The sequence below is a fragment of the Daldinia loculata genome (assembly GCF_022478755.1).
Source record: "Daldinia loculata strain CBS 113971 unplaced genomic scaffold F4817scaffold_1, whole genome shotgun sequence".
NCBI classification, from domain to species: Eukaryota; Fungi; Ascomycota; class Sordariomycetes; order Xylariales; family Hypoxylaceae; genus Daldinia; species Daldinia loculata.
The window spans coordinates 1,167,199-1,185,878 of NW_026054855.1; the positions used below are offsets into that span (position 1 = coordinate 1,167,199).

Sequence of the window (18,680 nt, forward strand, 5' to 3'; positions counted from 1 at the left end):
TTAGAGACTGAAGAGATGAGTAGTAGTATTTATTATAACTAGGTGAAATATAGTACCCATTTAAACTATCATAACAAGTTCATGCGACATACGTCTGGTAAATATCAGTTACTAATAGCACATTGTACAGCTGTATTTGTTTCATTCTGTAAGACAAGTAGCTCAATATATCCTCTGCGCGTATGGCTTCTTATATCTGGAGATTGAGAGTGACCTTAAGCTCATGAAGCAACGCCACCCATTAAGTTAGGTAAATATAATGAACATCCTCGTGGTGCTCCGAGACAATGATCAAGACACCGTGATGTTCTATCTATTAAAGCCATCAATAAACTTATCTGAGGAGAATTTCCTACCCGCCAGACATAAAGATCTAGGACTCGGCAGGATTAAAACAGCATGTGGGAGTAGAATTGGCCACGGTTCCGACTATAGGGTGCTTGACACGCGTCCTACGACATGGGCAAGACATGGCATAAAACATCAGGATTGGTGTTGTACACGATCATCTATATCACATTGAGGAGTGTAGCTCGATCATCTAGGGCCTTTTCTCTCTGAAAGATTATACATGTACCTTACCGACTGCAATCATTTCGATAGCGGTTTAGGTCAGGTCATATCAGTGTTTTAATTACGGGGAGAGAAAGACGCGTGGTTCGATCGACCCCCAGCCACGTACATAACCTGCTGAGAAGTTTCGCCTGCGGCCACGGCAGTCCAGGCTGGTTTCGGTGAAACATATAGACGGGCAATGGCAATATAGGTAGATGTTTGTTGCTCTGCCAATGACGGTGGTGGAGCCAATGGTAGGTGTATGCGGGAGATGCTGAGCCTGCGAGGTGCGCACTACACTAGCGCCTCAGCCGTCTACGTAATAGTATGGGCAAGGATTTTCTGCTCGGGGACGAGATACATGGTATGGTGTGTGTGCCCAGCTGGTTCCTTGCCGTAGCACAAAACATCAGCTTTTTCTCGAATGGGACAGGGTTTTGCGGCAGCTTGCTAGCGTCTGGGGGGGCATTTTGTGTCCAGCGCAAGTCGCACCGGACGGTGGTGCAAATTTCCAGATGTTTCACTTCGCGAGGCTGTTTTCTTCCCGGCGATAATTCTTGGTCCCCTATGTATCGACGCTGTGTTGAAGATATCTGGCCACGTAATATTACAGCCGGTGAATTGCTGAAAAGTTGGAACGAAGCCTAAGTCCTATGTCCTATGTGTAAGAGGAATTGAACGCGGATGGATGGTTTAGGGCCACAACTCCCTAGGTACTTAGGTGCTGAGTCGTGCCACGACGGGAACTCGGTGAGACCGATATCGACACTAGCAACGGTGAGAACCCGTTTAACATATGCCCAAGGTAACTGGGCTTAGTAGCTTGTTAACGTAAGTAATTGTAGGTGGTTAACCTAGAAATACCTATTAATGCATCGAGTATCAACCCACAACGCCGGGACACATCGAGACGGTTAGTTGTCGCTGGAGAAATGCGTCTGTTGTAACTTGATGTGACATCAACGGACAACTCATCAACATCGGCTGGGCCAGTTTGATGGGGCCTCCCACTAGACAGGGTCTTCAATCTTGCTTTTTCTTTTCTTCTTGCAGGATACGGGTGAGAGGTATATTCACCGATTGAGAATTCTTAATTATTCAAATACAGATCTCATAACTGTACGCTCTTGAGAGAATGGAGTTAGTTTTTGGACTTGGACCAGGAACATGTTTTGAAAACTTCTGAAAATGGCCCAAGTTGAAAAGTCGAAAGTGGAGAATTGAATTCAACTAGGAAGTCGAAAATCGTAGATGCAAGGCACGGTTGCAATTTGTCGCATATATTAAGTAATGATATTTTATGACATTACAAGATACCTTTGGGTCATGTGGTTAGGTAATTTGACACAATTTTTGCTCTTAGCTATGGTTGATGTCATACCTTTTTTCAACCAATGAGATTAGATAAACCTGGTAACTAATCCATGCTTTAAGATCCTGTCCCCGCATGAGCTTCAATGCTTGTAAGTTTTGTCCAGACATCTCCCCTAGTTAATCAATTGTGGGTCCACAGATCTGTCAATGATACCTCAATCAGATGTTCTTAGCAAGAACAAGGACAGCAACGCATTAGGTACTCTTGTTCATAACTTGAATATGACCCCTGATAGGTACATAGCAGAATATCTCGTATCCAGCCCGACCTCTTAAATCTTTTAGATGATAATACTACCTCCAGATGAATGTACATAGCTAGGCGGTACCTAGCATGGCTATTGGAACGGCACTCATACCGAACGCTAGTCTACAGCGGCTTATATAATCCATATTAACAGCCAATCAAATCTCTGGATTACCATGTCCAGTTGTCCATATGCAGTAATCGCCTTAATCGCAACCCTTGCAGATCTTTTTTCTTGGAGCTTCCTCCGCTTTGAATCAATTTGTTTACCTATCTTACATAGTATCGATTCTTTTGCCAGAATTTTCTTGGTTGCTTCCACTAGATCAACGAGCTGTAGCAAATCCGCCCTTGGATATATGAGCATCATATTCAGAGTTTACGAATTAGTGGTTGTTTGTTTATTACTAGGTATAACCATGTACCTATACGGGCTGGTTGGATACTACGGCGAATACATCCAAATCGGTAGACATCCAGAACAAGAAACAGGTAGGCGGTCGTTTGGACAACTTCATAGAGCATTGCCAACCTCCGATTTTCTTTCTTGACGCTGCACATTATATGATCTTCAACACTAACTACATGCTACTTAAACCTAAAGTCTAGCATTGCCAAATACAGTCTACAGAGATATTAGCCTTCCTTCTTTTAGTTAGACCTAAACTAGATACAGACGACTAAAAGCAATTCTAGCTAAAATAGGATCAGTAAATGTTAATGAGCTCATCACGTACACGCTTGATTTAGTTCCCACCTACTCAATGATGCAACTCGGTATGGGCCGTCAGGTCCCGTGCCAAGTATATTAAGCGTACCTATTTACTGGACGATGCGGGCCAAGCTTACAACTTAGCACCTGCTATCATTGATGATGTCCTCATTCATGCTAGCATCGACGATCAGCAGCCGGATTTTTGGGAGCTACGCAACAATATTGGTGGATCAGGTACACGTTACGCCAGGCTTTCATAGGTATGAGGTAGCCTCAAAGCATCGCCCTCGGTACCTACATTTACCTAATGTACCTTTATATGTGGATGCGGGTACCTTTTTCGATGCAGGTTTGGTGCAAAATACAATATTTGACTAGGCAACACCGTGACTACGGGCGTACCTAAATAATTGAATGAAATTGTTGTAGGTACAAGTATTTAGTGTTTGTGTACATGGAAATATTGTTGCCTGCATGTAGATCAGCTAGCCATGTTAGAATAAATCAGATTACTTGAGGAACTAGAGATGATACATTCATTAGTATTCACTAGGATCAATTTTCAGGTACATATATATGACTTAACTTCTCTGGCCGATTAATTATTTAATTGCCTTGGTAACCGACCATTCGTACTTTCCTCCCCCGTAGCTCCTGCACAATTTTTACCTCCCACGTGTAAGAAAGAATCATCAAGCAAGCAAGCAAGCAAGCAACAAGTTTCCAAATATTAAAGCTTGAAACAGCTGCCTTCCGTCCAACTTTCTTCCTCTTTCACCACCAAGATTCAACACCCAAGTCGAAAGATACAAGTTGTGATAGCCTCAATTTGTGAGCTCTCGCCTACCTGAGTCTTACTCTATCTCCCCTGGTAAGTAATTATTTCTCGTCTCTGTCAACACCCAGTTTGCATTGTTGTCCCTACGCATTGCGCACGCATATACACACCTCATCATCGTCCGTTCCCAAACCACTACCTATTATCACCTTGTCGGTGCGTGTTACCTTACACATTTTTACCAACCCTTTCCCTTCACTTTCCAATTTAATCACCTTTCATTACCTATTGACCTCTGCACCTCCGTTTCGTGTCTTACATCGCACAAGTACATATACAACCGAAGGAAATTACCTCCTCGAAGGACATTCAGGTGCGTTTTCCTCTCTGGTTAGATAACTATTGTATCGTACCTGCCTTCTTGTAGCTGCCTACCTCGCAGTCTCTCTTCTCGCCGATAAACATAATCGGTCCCCTCTTCCCAACCTTTACATCCATCCAACTCATCTTTTTTCCACAACATTTTCCACATTCACAGACATAGATCTTCCACCAACATCACAACAGTGAACACACCCTCATCCACACACCCACACACATTTCACAATTTTGCACGCTTTTTGAGCATCCATTTCTACGATTTTCTACGGTTTCATTTTGACAGCAGCAATTCTTACTATTCTTGGTTCACAGTCAACCGATCTCAACACATCGACTTCTTGTTATCAATCCGCCTACAGCATTATCCAAGATGATGTTCTCTGCGATCCTCGTTGGCGCTGCTGCAGCCGTTGCTGCGGCTCAGGGCTCCGGCTTCCCTCAGGGCTTCCCTGAGTGCGGTGTAAGTATTATCATCTATTTACTTCCTAATTCTTGATGCCTAAACCCCAAAAATATAATATTGAACTACACTCACTCAATTTTTAGGTCACCTGCGTCAACAACATGTTGAGCCAAGCTTCCCAGCTTGGATGCTCCGACATCACCCCCTCGTGCCTCTGCACCAAACAGAACTTCATATACGGAGTTAGAGACTGCGCTACGGAGTCGTGCCCAGACCAATCCGTCGCCCAGCAGGTCATCCAGTACGGTAGTCAATACTGCGCTAGTAAGTCTCATTCCAACCAAGTCAATTGGTAACTTACCCATGACCCTGATGCTAACTATTTGGGATAGGTGTCGGTGTTGCCGTCTCTGGTATTCCCTCTGCTGTAAGTTGTAGCTATGAAAATTCGGCTCCAACTTTGGTTGACTCATGAATTTTTAGACTGGCGAGAACCCTACTGCCTCCACCACTGTGGTTGCGACCGATTCTCCCACCATCAACCCTAGTGTAAGGCTTTCCCAATACCTAAATATTCTCCATACAACCACTGACAAAAATTGAAGTCTTCTCAGGGATCAGCTTCGGCTTCGTCGGCTTCATCGGCTTCGGAAAGTTCAACTTCTGGAGGATCAGCAACTCAAGAGTCCAGCAGTAAGAGCCTCTCCTTTACCATCGTAACGGGCAGCTACGGTGACGTTTATATCTCAATGCTCACAGACAATTCAGCTTCCGGTACTGTTGTTCTTGTCCCTATCACTACCGAGACCATCTCGACTACTATCAGCGGCAGCGATGGCCCCATCACCTCGGCTATCGCTAGTACTGTCTTCTCGACTTCTGGAGCTTCCGCCCCGGGCAGTGTCACCTCTGGCACTGAGTCTGGATCTGTCACTACGGGTGTGATTGAGTCGTCTGTTACCACCAACGGCTCGACCCTGGCAACTAGCATCACCACTACTGGTCCGGCAAGCAGCCAAACCTCGGAGGGAAGCAGCGAGTCTACTCCCAACGGAAGCGCCGAGTCGACTTCATCCACCTCGAATCCCGCCGCACAGCGAACCGCAGCACCAGCCGGCCTCATTGCTGCTGCTGGTTTAGCCGCTCTGATGCTATAAACGACTTGGTGAGCAAGTGATTTGGTCAGGCTGAATCTCAATTCAGAAAAAAACTGCATTTGGTTTGAGAGGGTATGCAAACAGGTCACATAATATTATTGGTCGGTTAGTGCGAGGATGATTCACGATAGCTGGGAATTTCCCTTCACTTGATGATGCGATGACTTCGAGGTTACGGGCGGCTTTTTACGATGTATAAATGATTCATTGTCCTTCTTAGGACTCCTAATACCTGTTTTAGAGATACCCACCCCCTGAGCAGATGGCATCAGGCATCGGGCAGTGGAGTTGGCTTCTCGCTTTCATCAATGGAACTAATAAATAGTGCTTCTTTCATCAACGCATATGTTTGTGTGTGAACTGATTCATGTTATGTTCGGTCTGCAGTTATTGTTTTTGGACCAAGTTGTACTTTGCGCATCGTATGATAGCTAGTAGCTGTACTTGTATGCATTCACGTAGTTATAACCAAAAAAGAAAGGTTTATAACATAACCAGTGATCCGTTGATAGTAGTTTTATTTTGTGATTCAGTTTACGACTTATCGTAATCTTTTACCTTCTTACCCTTCTTACCCTTCTGCAATCCCTTGTCAATCTACCTAGGTACAGGTAGGTATGGTGGCTTCATAATTTTGATTTTGGTCAAGTGATAGCCAGTGCCGGAGGTTTAGGTAGGTAGGTAGCTATGGCCAACCTATTAACAAAAGCTTAGCCATACCTTACTTAGTCTTCTTTGCAACCTACATCTCAGAAACATTTCCCCTACAACTAACTCGGGCTTCAATTCTTCATTCCCTTATTTAAATCCAATTATCTTATCCATAACAACCCTCCACCGTTTGGCCTAACAATATGGGGCAGATGCAAAGTATCACTATGAGGCGACATCAACGGTTGCCTCCTCCAACATTACCAGACAATGCTGGGTCGGCTTTCATGAATCTGCCACTGGATATAATTCACTTGATATACAATTCATTCTTAGACCCAATATCAACACTAACCCTTACTCTGACATGTAAAGACATGTTCGCCGTAATACCAATCAAATCGCTGCCAAGACTAGACCAACCTGACCTGAAAGAATTCCTACTCCTCCTCGAGAAAGATATGAATGGTCCACGGCCGAGTTACTTTTGCCATACCTGCACGCGTCTACATTACCTCGACGACACCCGCGGGGACGAAACCATATTCGACTATAACCACGTTATAAAATCAAATAAAGGTTGCTCTAATAACCTATGGCTTAGTGGCAATGATTTCACCATCGGATACCACCATATCCGCCTCGTCATGAATCGGCACTATTACGGCGCACCTGGAGGCTTGGCGTTGAGCGTATTTGACGTCGTAAACCGGTCGAGTTACCGCCAGTCGCGTCAGTTTCGGAAATGGTCGGCAAGGATTATAGATGACGAGCTTTTCCTATCTTCTACGCACAAGATCCGCTTCCTTGGTGCGGAGGGGGACTTTCGAGACCTCCTTGACCGGAGGGAGTACCAGATATGTACGCATACTTGGACAATGAAGCGTGGGGTTGGGTTCAAGGAAGAGGAAGAGGCGGAGAAGCTTCCTAAGTCTCTCCTAAGGCTTCAGGATGCTTACGACCAGAGGGTGCGGACGGGCGGCGGCGATCCTACAATTCGATGTTACTGGTACAACCCTCCATGGGGCCCCAGCCGCACTGTCAACTCCTTTAGGCTCGAGAAAAGCACAAGTTCTATGCTACAACCCAAGCTTTTAAGGCAGTGTCGGGACGTCCTCGGGTCGTGCATCTTCTGTGCTACCGATTACACAACGACTCTCGAGAAAAGAAATGTCGGACATTGGTGGGAACGTGGGCAGGAAGAATGGGTCCTAACCATCGTCACCTATCATCAGCTGGGACAAGGTCTAACGTCAGCTGATCCAAAATGGAAAGCGTTTTTGACAACATATTCGAGCTATGCTGAGCCTTTCCGCGAGACATTGGGATCTTTACCTAGGAGCGTGAAGAAAAAGTGGGATGAGTCTATTTCATGCGGCACTGCTGAGTGAACACTTCATCGATAACGCTGGAGTATGCTCTGCTGGAGAGATATTCCCAACCGGTAGTTGGGTAGGGGTTACCTTAGCTTAAGCACTCGACCTATTTGATTTGTTTGTTTTTACATAGCGGTACTTGACTTAAGTCAAGGGATGGATGCATGTAGATCCTTAACAGCCAAATATCATAGTTAGTATGCTTTCACTTTGAGGGTCACTGTCACTCATAATGGTTGGCAGGGTGCACGTCGGTTCGTCCTTGAAATAACAACTTCGTATGCCGTATAGCGGCTTCATGGTTACGATCCTCATGATACGTTCATGCGTGTTTCATAGTTAATACGTAATATCGGGTTCTCTGATAAAAAGTGCGGCATGATTGATTTTGATTCCGGACTGTGGTGTCACCCAAGAGGCCGGTTAGACCACATTAGGTAGAATAAGTCTAGCCTCTTATTCAGATCCGAATACCTATAAGCCTGTTTGTAATAATAATAAATATCGAGTTGCATTCGTCTAGCTGAACGACAGTCTCCATGTCTTCGTCTAATAGGTGGCCAACTGTAAGGACGGAGGTTAGTGATTTGGAAACCTGGCCTATGTAAGTTGAAAAAAAAGGGGGGGAGTGTTTTGTAGATACCTAACGTTTATTGGGAAATTATAACTTTTCTAATAATATGTAAACTAGGTACTAGGTGTAAGGACGTTTCGTAACAAGGATGAGCAGATATACGAAGTCCGTCCAAGCAAGCATCGATATGCTACAAGAGCTTTTCCCTCTTTATTTCATACGAGAAAATAGCCAACTCACCAAGTTACTAAAAAGTATGCATTGTAGCTTCTTTCCCGGCAGGAAATACGAGGATTGGATACTAATAAATAAGCAAGGCTACTGTTGATCCGCAATGATAGGCAGCGATTTATTATACCTAGGCTTCCAACTATGAAAGAGCATTCCGTGGAAGAAGCTGTGTGGGAATGGAAAAAAAGATTATTAGTGAAGAGCATATTAAATTGTATGAGCTATGTAGTGATGAATATGTTAAATAATCTCTTCGAGTTGTTAGAATAAATTCGATTCGCAAGTGTGTTCCATTTTCTCCAGCTTGAAATTCAACGGTGTTTATAGACTTGAATAGTACATGTCACAAACGCATCGCAAGAGTTTATCAACTCATATTGTGAAATTTCGCTAGGGTAAACGCTATAAGAAACGTATTGCGTCCACTGTCTCTCCTATCTTATATATAACCTTAGTGATTCTTATCTGGTTCGTCCGGACTACCCTTACTGATATCCTTTCGGAGAAGATTATAGGACTCTGTTGCTCCCTGGCGGAGACCCGACAGCAAACTAAGTTTCCCCAATCCCCTGTATTGTATCCCGAACAAGGGCTTCAAGCTCGTTGACAAAATCTTGCATGGGCTCCAATGCACTTAGAGGCAGCTCCAACTGCGGCTCTGACTCAGTCCGTGGCTCAGTCCAGGGGTTCACAAGACGGGAATACATCTCACCTAGTTGGACTTCTGTTTGGCGAAATTTGAGGCTAATTATGTCCATCATCTGAGAGAGGGCTTGCCTGGCATCAATATGCTTTTGTATGGATATAAATAACTGGGGAGGTAGCCTCGTCTGTGGGTGTAGAAACTCAGATTCCTAGCCCATGGGAAAGTCTCTAAACCCAAGGAGTACGTTTCCTGTTTGACGAAGTCGGTTGCTCATGTAGTCCAACCTGTTAGACATACACAGCGGATAATCCTCATAAATTTGATTAACCGTTGAAAGAAGTGGTGTCCTGGTTTTGCCGCCTATACGAAAGTAATTCGTATTAACTATCAGGAGGTGAAATCGGTCGTCAATTCTGTTTACTAGTTCGCGGGCTCTTTGAATAGCATTGGTCAATTCTTGTCCGCGCTCGAATAGAAGTTGAAACACCTTTGGCTGCGGCTGCGGCTGCGGCTGCGGCTGTGGCTTTGACCGATATTGGTGATCCATGGGAAAGAAATGCGACTTGTCTTCGCTATCGTCTGTGGGATGGCGTAATATTGTTGCTGGCGTAGAGGTTCTCGATCAGAAGTGAACAGCTGACAGGACCGAGGCCGAAAGAACTATTAGTCGTTGGGTGGACTACTTGTAGTTAGATAAATGAGGAGGAGACGTTGTCAATATCACATTTCATACCTGGGATTTGACAAGGGTTATCGTCTAGTCTTGTATATATGTTGATATGAACCTGGTGCGAGTGATATGTGAAATGTGAAATGTGAGATGTTATTGAAAGAGAAGCAAAAGATCAAGATCTCGGAATGCGACTGGTGGCTTTTAACTAGCTACATAGGTACCTGCCCTTGATTGACCTTGATAATAGGTATGGAAGGAAGACTGGTGGGTATCCCCCAAGGTAACTACTACTTGATAGGGGCTAACTTCTAGGAAAGAAGCGAGATATCTTAGATGTCTTAAGGGAAGCCACCCCGTACTAGAAACCTTACATGTACCTAACACACATAATAAGTATAACATCTTTTACATCTTCGACCCCCCCACCTTCACTTTTCTCTATTTCATCTCAAATAAATCTTCGCAGTTAAACACATACATCGTATGAAAATACATAAGCACAATATCCTAGATACTCCCGTCATCGTCGATGGGCCTTATAAGGGGCTTCTATCTGATAGATACTATGCGCAAAACTTTCATATTATTTTCTTTGCGTCTATCATGAGATAACGACAACCTCGACTAAATTAGAACGTCAGTACATAGTGTAGCCGATGAACTAATGCACCCCAGATCACGAGATGGTGCGGGGTAGCTTCATTTATTAGAAGCAGATTTAGGTGCATGCAAGACAGGGGCAAACAGGATATATTTAGCCTTATATTACGCCTCCCTATAATCTTGAACGCTACGAAATTTACACTAGGTTAGGTACCTTAGGCAACTATGGCTTCCACAAAGATCCGACTTGCTACTGCATCCCCAGGGACGCAGGCGAGTACCAAGGAGACCCTCGCACAACTTGATCACATCGCTCAGCGCGCCGCGGCTAAAAAGGCTGATATCCTACTACTCCCGGAAGCTTATCTCGGTGGCTACCCCCGGGGTTTAGACTTTGGATGCAAAATAGGGTCTCGTACTGCAGAGGGCCGCGACGATTATCTGCGCTACTTCAAGAATGCTGTGGACCTGGGAGACACTGTTGGCGACGGGGCCGGAGCCGGTGAAGCCTGGGTCAAACGGCAGTTGAGCGTCGACGCTGTCGTAACTGGCGATGCGCAGGGACCGGTGAACAGGGGTGACGGGACGAGAGAGGAAATCGAGCGAATCGCGAGGGAGACGGGCGTCTTCATCGTGGTGGGGCTCGTGGAAAAGGCAGGGGGTAGCTTGTATTGCTCCGCCATATATGTTTGCCCTAAGCTAGGGGCTATCGGGAAAAGGAGAAAGGTCCAGCCAGTAAGTATGGTATTTCTTATGGTATTTCTTACCTATATGCATCCTTCGTGCGACCAGCCAATGGCCCTTGCAGGTACATGAAGCCACCTAGGTCATAGTTGGCAAGGTTAGGTATTATAGCTTTTCTAGCTTTATTTGTTGAACTATTGGGTGTTATAAGAGAAGTCTCGATTGGAATTTCAACTTGGATTATCATCCAATTAGCAGCTGCAGTCTCAGCAGAATACCCATACAGTTCTACGAGGATGGGAATTATATGGGAGAATTATTATTGGGAACCATCCACAATTAGCTAACAGCAGACAGACAGGCACAGAACGACTTATCTGGGCGCAAGGATCGACTGCCACCCTCAAAGCAGTGAGCACCGCGATCCGCGGCGTCCGTATCAATCTAGCTGCCGCTATCTGCTGGGAGAACTATATGCCTCTTCTACGACAGAGTCTCTACGCCCAAAATGTTAATCTATATCTCGCGCCTACGGCAGATAACCGTGACGCTTGGTTGGCGTGTAAGTGACCTGTCCCCTTTTCTGACCTTGGAGTTATTATGCGTTTTTGGAAGTTATTGTTCTGAAGGACACGCCTATGGCATAATGCCAAAATAAAATGATAGAATACCTAATGCTGGGATATGTAGTGATGCGTACCGTAGCTCTCGAGGGCCGCTGCTTCGTCGTCAGCTCTAACATGTGCGTGCGTGGAGATCCCGCAGCGGATTCCGTAGCCACGCATAACAACAAGAATGGAGTTGCAGCTCATAGCGATCGCCAAAAAGGCGCGACCGGAAGACGGGACTCGTTTATGACTGAAGACGGCTTCGAGATCGCGCTACCCCTATCTCCGACTTCCCCGGGTGTATCCGGGAAACCGAGGATGGTAAGCCGGGGCAGGAGAAGGTCTGTGTTCGACGATGATGGCAATGAGATCGCGCTTCCTGAAGGAGGCCTGACGGCATCCGCTGTGGTTGAAAAGGAAGAAGAGGCATGGGTTAAGGCCGATTCCCTAGCATTGGTGAAGACTCCTGCTGCACTAAGCAACAGCTTTGTCTCTCGTGGTGGATCTAGCATCGTCTCTCCTTTTGGAGATGTCCTCGCTGGCCCGCAATGGGAGGACGAGGAGGGCATTATCTACGCGGACGTTGATTTCGATGATTGCATTCGTGGAAGGCTGGATTTGGATGCTGCGGGAAGTTATTCAAGGTATAGAATCCTCTCGCCCCTTTTCTACACTATCTACAGTGTCATTAGGTGTATATTTAGCTAACAACCGACTCTAGGAATGACTCTTTCAAATTCTCTGTGGCAGGCCTGGATCTTGATCCCTTGCCATACTACTAGGTTCCTTTTTCTTCGATTTTCTTTTCATCTATATTGTTCTCGAATCCTGGCGATGATCCGGTTGAAGGTAACACAATACAAGGTATCGTGTAGTCTAGCCTAGTTGTGTAAATCTCTTTGAGATCCGGGTTGCTGGAAAGTTTATACGTGTATCTATTTAGAAGTACCTAACCACCCATTCACTTAAGTTGCTCGAGTCTAACTAACCTCACCTGTATAAAGTATACTGCCAAGACTAATAGCAACTATAAGAGCAACTCAATCGCAATCTTGTTCTAAATTCAGCTTGTAGTACAGTAAACGGGTATCTAATTTCGCCATCAATCCCAGCCGGTGCTTGCCTGCATGTCTTCCGTAGCCCAGAAGCCACCCCAAACGCAAAAAAAATAGGAAAATGACACAAAAATACAGGAACTCCCCCAATCCTCGCCCACCGCGGAATCGTGTCGTGGGACGTCATCGTATTCGCAAGAAGAAGCATTATCATACCCGTCTACCCTAATCTGCCAGTAACCTGCTGAACACTGAAATGAATTTCTTCCAAATCGCTACACTACAAAGGGCTCGCTTGCTATTAAGCTAAACCCTTTCTTCGATACTTGCCTTTCTTAGCCTAGTTATCTCTTCTACTACTTGTCCTTCGTCACGAGGTTCTCGTCCTTCTCTTCAGCCACGGCACCCTTCTCCGCCGCCTCGCGCGGGGATGCAAGCGGGCTGTTTACGCCACCAACGCTTCCACTAATGCTATCGGCACGGTTGTGGTTGAATAGGCCGCTACGGACGCTGGCGGCATCCCCGGTGAGGCTTTGCTTTGCATAAAAGCTGTTGCGTTCGCCGGGTAGAGTGGGCGTGATTCCAGTTGTAGAGTAGATACTCGTACGTTCGTTGGCCCCGGCAATTCGCGAGGTCGACTGGTGTAGACCTGGAGTCGACATATCACGACCACCGCTGCCGTCGATATTGGCACTGAGGACACTGAGCGGGAGGGACTCGCGGCTCCCTCCCCAGAGGGAGGATGGCGCGAGAGCACGTACCGACGCGTCGGTGTCCATAGACCTTCGACGGCGCCTCTGGCTGGAGGAAGCTAGCGTGAGGATCGACGCATTGTCGGTGAGAAGGTTATTTGCGGTGGCTGTATTGTAGGTGGTCGGATAGCCAGGATTCGAATGAGGTGCAAGATACGGCGGAATTGCGGAGGCGGGAGAATTGGTGGGGAAAGGTTGGGTAAATTGGATAGTCTGGTAATTGCCTTGGTTGCCGTGGTTGGACGAGTGACCTCCATGAGCCGGGCCATTGACTGCGGTATTTGGTCCCAGAGACTGGATGGTAGTGAGAGTAGTCGTTAGAGACCGCACAGAGGGTGCAGGGGAAGAGAAAGTGCTGTCTCCTCCTTTTCGAGAGTCGAGACCTCCACCAGCGGTGCGGCTCGTGCCTGTTACCGAGGATGCCATATGCGAAGGAGCATGTAGAGATTGGGCGGCTTCGTAGTCGGTGGACACGGTATGTGCTACAGACGGGGCACCGACGGTAGGAGGCGCGGCTTCTTCAGTAGATGTTCGCGTAGAAGAACGACTTCCTGGAGCTAAAGAAGGATCAGAAATTCTGGCGCTACGGGAGGTCAAGAAAGATGGATCGCTCTGGTGGGTAGGTATGGCGATACCGATGCGTCCAGACTGTGGGTATGGATTATTATTCTTCGAGGGGTGTTTCTTGGAACTCTTGGGGACAGCATCGCGTTTCGAGTGGTTATGTCGGCCGCCCTCAGTAGAGGAAGCGGCATTCTTGAAGTTGGCTAGCTTCTTGACCCATGTTGTGAAAGGCCGTCTGCGACCTGAGCGTTCTTGACGATCTGTCATGATGAATAACATGTTAAAGATGCAATTCTGCGTCATAGCTTAAGGAATTAAATGTATGGAAGAGTTAAAGAGGTGGGAAAAGAGAGAGGAAAAGAAGAGATAGTATGTGTGCCTATTTGCCTCAGAAGGACCTTAGAAGAGAGAGTACTCACCAGTAGGGAGAGGAGATGTCTCAGTCATGGCCATCTGGGGGCTAGACAGAGTTGCAAGGTGGCGATTAAACTGTAAATAGTCTTAGGTCAAGGTTTGATTTGGTGCACGTTTCCCCGGACTAAAACGCCAAATGAAAGGCGACGCGGTGATTTTCTGATTAGAGATGCGAGATAGTCTCTGACGTGTTGGCGCAATAACTCCCAATTGATGATAGTTGACCCGCACAAAGTCGTTGAAAAGTTGGGCAGGTATGCGACAATGATCTAGACCGTATGCTGTTGTCTGCTGTCTGTTGTCTGTTGTCGTCCGGACTTTGAGGGTGGAGAGACGGATAGATGGAGAGACGGAGAGACGGTTTTTATTGAGATATCGAAATGCCCGTTCTTTCGGAAATAGGCTAACGTATTGGGCTCCGATGTTGTGGTAATAGGGGGGATGCGGCCCAATGTGACGAGATTGTCCACCTAATAGGACAGTATTAGGGTATGTAGGGATGGAAAATAATGGTAGAATGGTTCTCTTTAAGACACCATCATCAGTGATGAGGTGCGACGGGGAATGGATATTTGTGGATATGTGGATTTTATGGCTGTATGGCTGTACGAAGTATGTCAGCATGGCTGGATGCAGGTGGGTTTTAGTTTTAGGTACCTAATGTCTCCGATATCTGTTATCGACAACGCTGTCCAATTATAACGCTCCGAAATGAGCCTTCCAGAAATCTCCCCCTTGCTTCAAACCCCATTTTTCGAAGCTGATGCTCTTTCTCCACCTGTCTGCCTACACGCTAAAAAGCTAAGGGTGCTTACAGGTAGGTTGGAACATTACCTAATTCAGGTAACATAACATCATTAGCCACAGCTACTTCCATTTTATACTTCACTTATTTCACTTCGCTTCACTTACACGATGTCGTAAAATATACAGCCCAACCTTAACATTTACGTATTCGCTTTGGCTGTTTCGATGGACAAGGCCAGATTCCCACCTCTCATATAAAATACCACTAGACCTAGACCACTACGAAGATGAGAGATGAGGAAAATACCGGTGCTCAGCAATGTCTATCCAGCAGTTGCCGGAGCATGTCATTGCTCAGATCAAATCATCTACCACCATAACGTCGCTTAACAGTGTTGTCTGTGGCTTGGTAAATAATTCTCTCGATGCGGAAGCTACTAAAATCATAGTTTCTATCGACTATATTCGAGGCAATTGCTCCGTCGAGGATAATGGTTTAGGTATCCCTCCAGAAGAGTTCAAGCCTACTGGTGGCCTCGGCAAACTTCATCATACGTCTAAATTTCCCCCTTGTAGCGATACTCATGGTCGACACGGCGCTTTCTTATCTTCCATAGCTGCATTATCGTTATTGACAATAACGTCTCATCATCATGGCTATCACTCTCATAATTCAATTAAAATTCATAACGCCGAAATCTTGGCGAGGCATACCCCTTCCTTGCCAGAACAGAGGTTGTTAAGCTTTCCTCATGGAACTCGGACGACCGTTCGAGATCTCTTCGGGTCTATGCCGGTGAGAGTTAAACAGAGAGCGATCGATGCTGAAAAAGGTGCCAACGCCAAGGATTGGGAGTCACTTAAACGTGCCCTCGTGGCGCTGCTACTCGCTTGGCCAGGCCAGGTCTCCATATCGCTTCGCGATTCCGTAGATCGGCGTAGTCTTACAATCCGCACCCCCGAGGAATCCTCGAGTTCTCAAGACAAAAAAAATGACATCCTTAACCTTACCACTCGTGTTTCGAGGACATTATTCCAAGCCCAGCTATCCGATGATCGCTCTCGGGATCTGTGGGTGCCACTTAAGGCATCGGCGGGTGCGATCTCGGTGGTAGGTGCAATATCGCTCGTTCCCATAGCCTCTCGGCAGATACAGTTTATTAGCATAGGTGTACAGCCCGTCTTTAATGACCATGGGTCAAACGTCCTCTATGAAGAAATCAATAGGTTATTTACGAACTCAAGCTTCGGGGTAGAAGAGGAGGGTGACAATCTCAGTGAGACCGAGCAAAATAGGAGAGTTGACGACGGCCGATTCAAACCAGATGGATACACCAACCAGGAACTCAGGGGTAGAAAGGGGGTTGACCGATGGCCCATGTTCTATATCAAGATTACCCCTGGACAAGTTTCTCAGCTCGCTCAATATGACGTGGAAGAGATCCTGGATGAACGCCACGAGAGCCTAAAAGCAATAATTGATGTTCTATCTGCGGTCATCTACGAATTTCTTAAGGCACACCACTTTCGCCCAAGGTATCCTAGACCTCGTGGAATCACATCATCCAAGCGTTCGAATTCTCAGAACATGCGCAACCAGTCGTTATCTAGAAGCACCACCCCAAAAGTCGAATCTCGAGCAACTAGGGCTCGGGCATCTATAAACCATCTATCATCTACCGGAGATTTGGCCAATACTCGTCTTAATCTCACGTCTGAAAATTCCGGCTTGCGGCCTTCATCTCCGTTCGATTCCTGGACTCGTATTAAATCAGGGCAGCCTCAGTATGCACACTTATACGACAAAACTCTGGGTCAATCTGGTATGGAATGTGCTCGTAGTCATAGCCCACGCTTAGAAGATGGCAATAATATTTCGGATACACCATTAGTTGCTCCAGATGGCACGCTTGTCCGTATTCCTTTCCCCGACGTAGAATTGGATACGCCCGGTACAGGTAGCCAGAAGCCTACACCAAAAGAAGAGAGTCTTGACAGAGAAGAATCTCAGTTACAAGAAGGCAAAGAGATTTTGTGGACCAATCCAGCCACCAAGGATACCTTCGTCGTCGATACCCGCACTGGCTCAGTGATCCGGCCCCTAAGACTCGGAATTGGGGGATCTGACGTACTGAATGAGACCCATCATCTACCTTCAAGAAAGAAGCTTCGTACAAACACCAAGCCAGTTACTAGCGATTTGAGAAGCGAGTGGCTATGTGATCTCTTATCATCCTGGGACAACCCGGTTTTCAAGTTACATGAGCCACCGATCCCAGTTGTTTTTGATGAAGAAAAAGCATTAGCTTTAGCAACAAAGACGACAGAGGATTGTTGCCATGGATATAACTCCAGATCGTTGGAATCATTACAAACTACTTCGCATAGTATGGAAGGCCGACTGTCTAAAGATAATCTACGGAATGCTGCTGTAATATCGCAGGTCGATCGGAAGTTTATACTTGTTAAAATTCCTTTACCTTCACCGCCTCCCGATCTAGGTATAGGCAAAAAAGTAGGTACCTCATTGCTTGTCATGATTGATCAGCATGCTGCAGATGAGCGGTGTCGGGTCGAGTCCCTTATGAAAGATTACTTCATGGTTATAGAAGATACACAAGACGCAGTCACAGGACAGCCCCAGCGGTCGATTCATGCCCAGGCCGAGCTTCTAGATAAGCCTATCGTATTTGATGTTTCCCTTCGGGATGGTCATCAATTTGAGCAGTCTGTCGAGTACTTCAAACATTGGGGAATCGTGTTTCAAGTCACCTCGGTGTTTAAATCAAACTATGACAGCAAGGGGAAATCCAAACTTAAAATCCTCGGCCTACCGCCCAGCATAGCTGAAAGATGTCGCTCAGAACCCCGATTGCTCATCGAGTTACTGAGGAAAGAGACATGGAAGCTCGACGGACACGGACACAGTGCTTCTCAGCAAAGGAGGGTAGAGGATACTCAGGGAGCTGGTGATAGTTCTGCTGGTCTGCACTGGCTGGCTCGGTTTCACGGGTGTCCCGACGGCATTATAGAAATGATCAACTCTCGAGCGTGTCGGAGCTCTATTATGTTCAACGATGCTCTTTCTCATGAGGAATGTGTCGATTTGGTAAGGCGGTTGGCAGACTGTACTCTACCTTTCCAGTGTGCCCACGGACGGCCATCAATGGTGCCGCTAGTCGATTTAAGTAGAATCCCCACGAATGCGGTAGATATAGAGAAGCCTACGGGTGGGTTTGGGGAACAGTTTAAGAAGTGGAAAGCAAGTATGGGTAGTGGATAAGGGTCTGTATAATTAGTCGACCTATTTGGAGGAGTATTTTGATATATGCTATAGATAGAGATACCCAAGCCATTCAGGAGATTCTAGGTTAATGTTAAGAGTTTACTTTTTCAATAATGTCCCACGTGCACTTATGGATTAAAGTGATTCAAGCACCGCCACACCTTGAATCTTTAAATTCCAAGTACCCATGTATGTACCCATGTATT

At 46.2% G+C, this 18,680-nt stretch overlaps 4 protein-coding genes across 4 annotated transcripts; 3 read left to right on the forward strand and 1 right to left on the reverse strand.

The window, feature by feature from the left end:
- The first annotated feature begins 6,241 nt into the window (after nucleotides 1-6,241).
- Nucleotides 6,242-7,820, forward strand: F4817DRAFT_322961 (uncharacterized protein). The gene has a single exon (XM_049301460.1). It carries the CDS (start codon nucleotides 6,465-6,467, stop codon nucleotides 7,650-7,652), a length of 1,188 nt encoding a protein of 395 aa, XP_049164056.1. The 5' UTR covers nucleotides 6,242-6,464; the 3' UTR covers nucleotides 7,653-7,820.
- Nucleotides 7,821-10,376: 2,556 nt separating this feature from the next.
- F4817DRAFT_10964 (carbon-nitrogen hydrolase) lies at nucleotides 10,377-12,753 on the forward strand. Its single transcript, XM_049297468.1, has 4 exons — nucleotides 10,377-11,099; nucleotides 11,406-11,610; nucleotides 11,739-12,300; nucleotides 12,378-12,753. The coding sequence occupies exons 1-4, from the start codon at nucleotides 10,590-10,592 to the stop codon at nucleotides 12,436-12,438; spliced, it is 1,338 nt and encodes a 445-aa protein (XP_049164057.1). The 5' UTR covers nucleotides 10,377-10,589; the 3' UTR covers nucleotides 12,439-12,753.
- On the reverse strand, nucleotides 12,696-15,170 carry F4817DRAFT_322966 (uncharacterized protein). The gene is made up of 3 exons (XM_049301461.1): nucleotides 15,099-15,170; nucleotides 14,447-15,044; nucleotides 12,696-14,287 (listed from the first exon to the last, which is right to left on the reverse strand). The coding sequence occupies exons 2-3, from the start codon at nucleotides 14,478-14,480 to the stop codon at nucleotides 13,068-13,070; spliced, it is 1,254 nt and encodes a 417-aa protein (XP_049164058.1). The 5' UTR covers nucleotides 14,481-15,044; nucleotides 15,099-15,170; the 3' UTR covers nucleotides 12,696-13,067.
- A 61-nt stretch (nucleotides 15,171-15,231) lies between these two features.
- F4817DRAFT_322967 (uncharacterized protein) lies at nucleotides 15,232-18,585 on the forward strand. Its single transcript, XM_049301462.1, has one exon. The coding sequence runs from the start codon at nucleotides 15,508-15,510 to the stop codon at nucleotides 18,469-18,471; it is 2,964 nt and encodes a 987-aa protein (XP_049164059.1). The 5' UTR covers nucleotides 15,232-15,507; the 3' UTR covers nucleotides 18,472-18,585.
- Nucleotides 18,586-18,680: the final 95 nt, after the last annotated feature.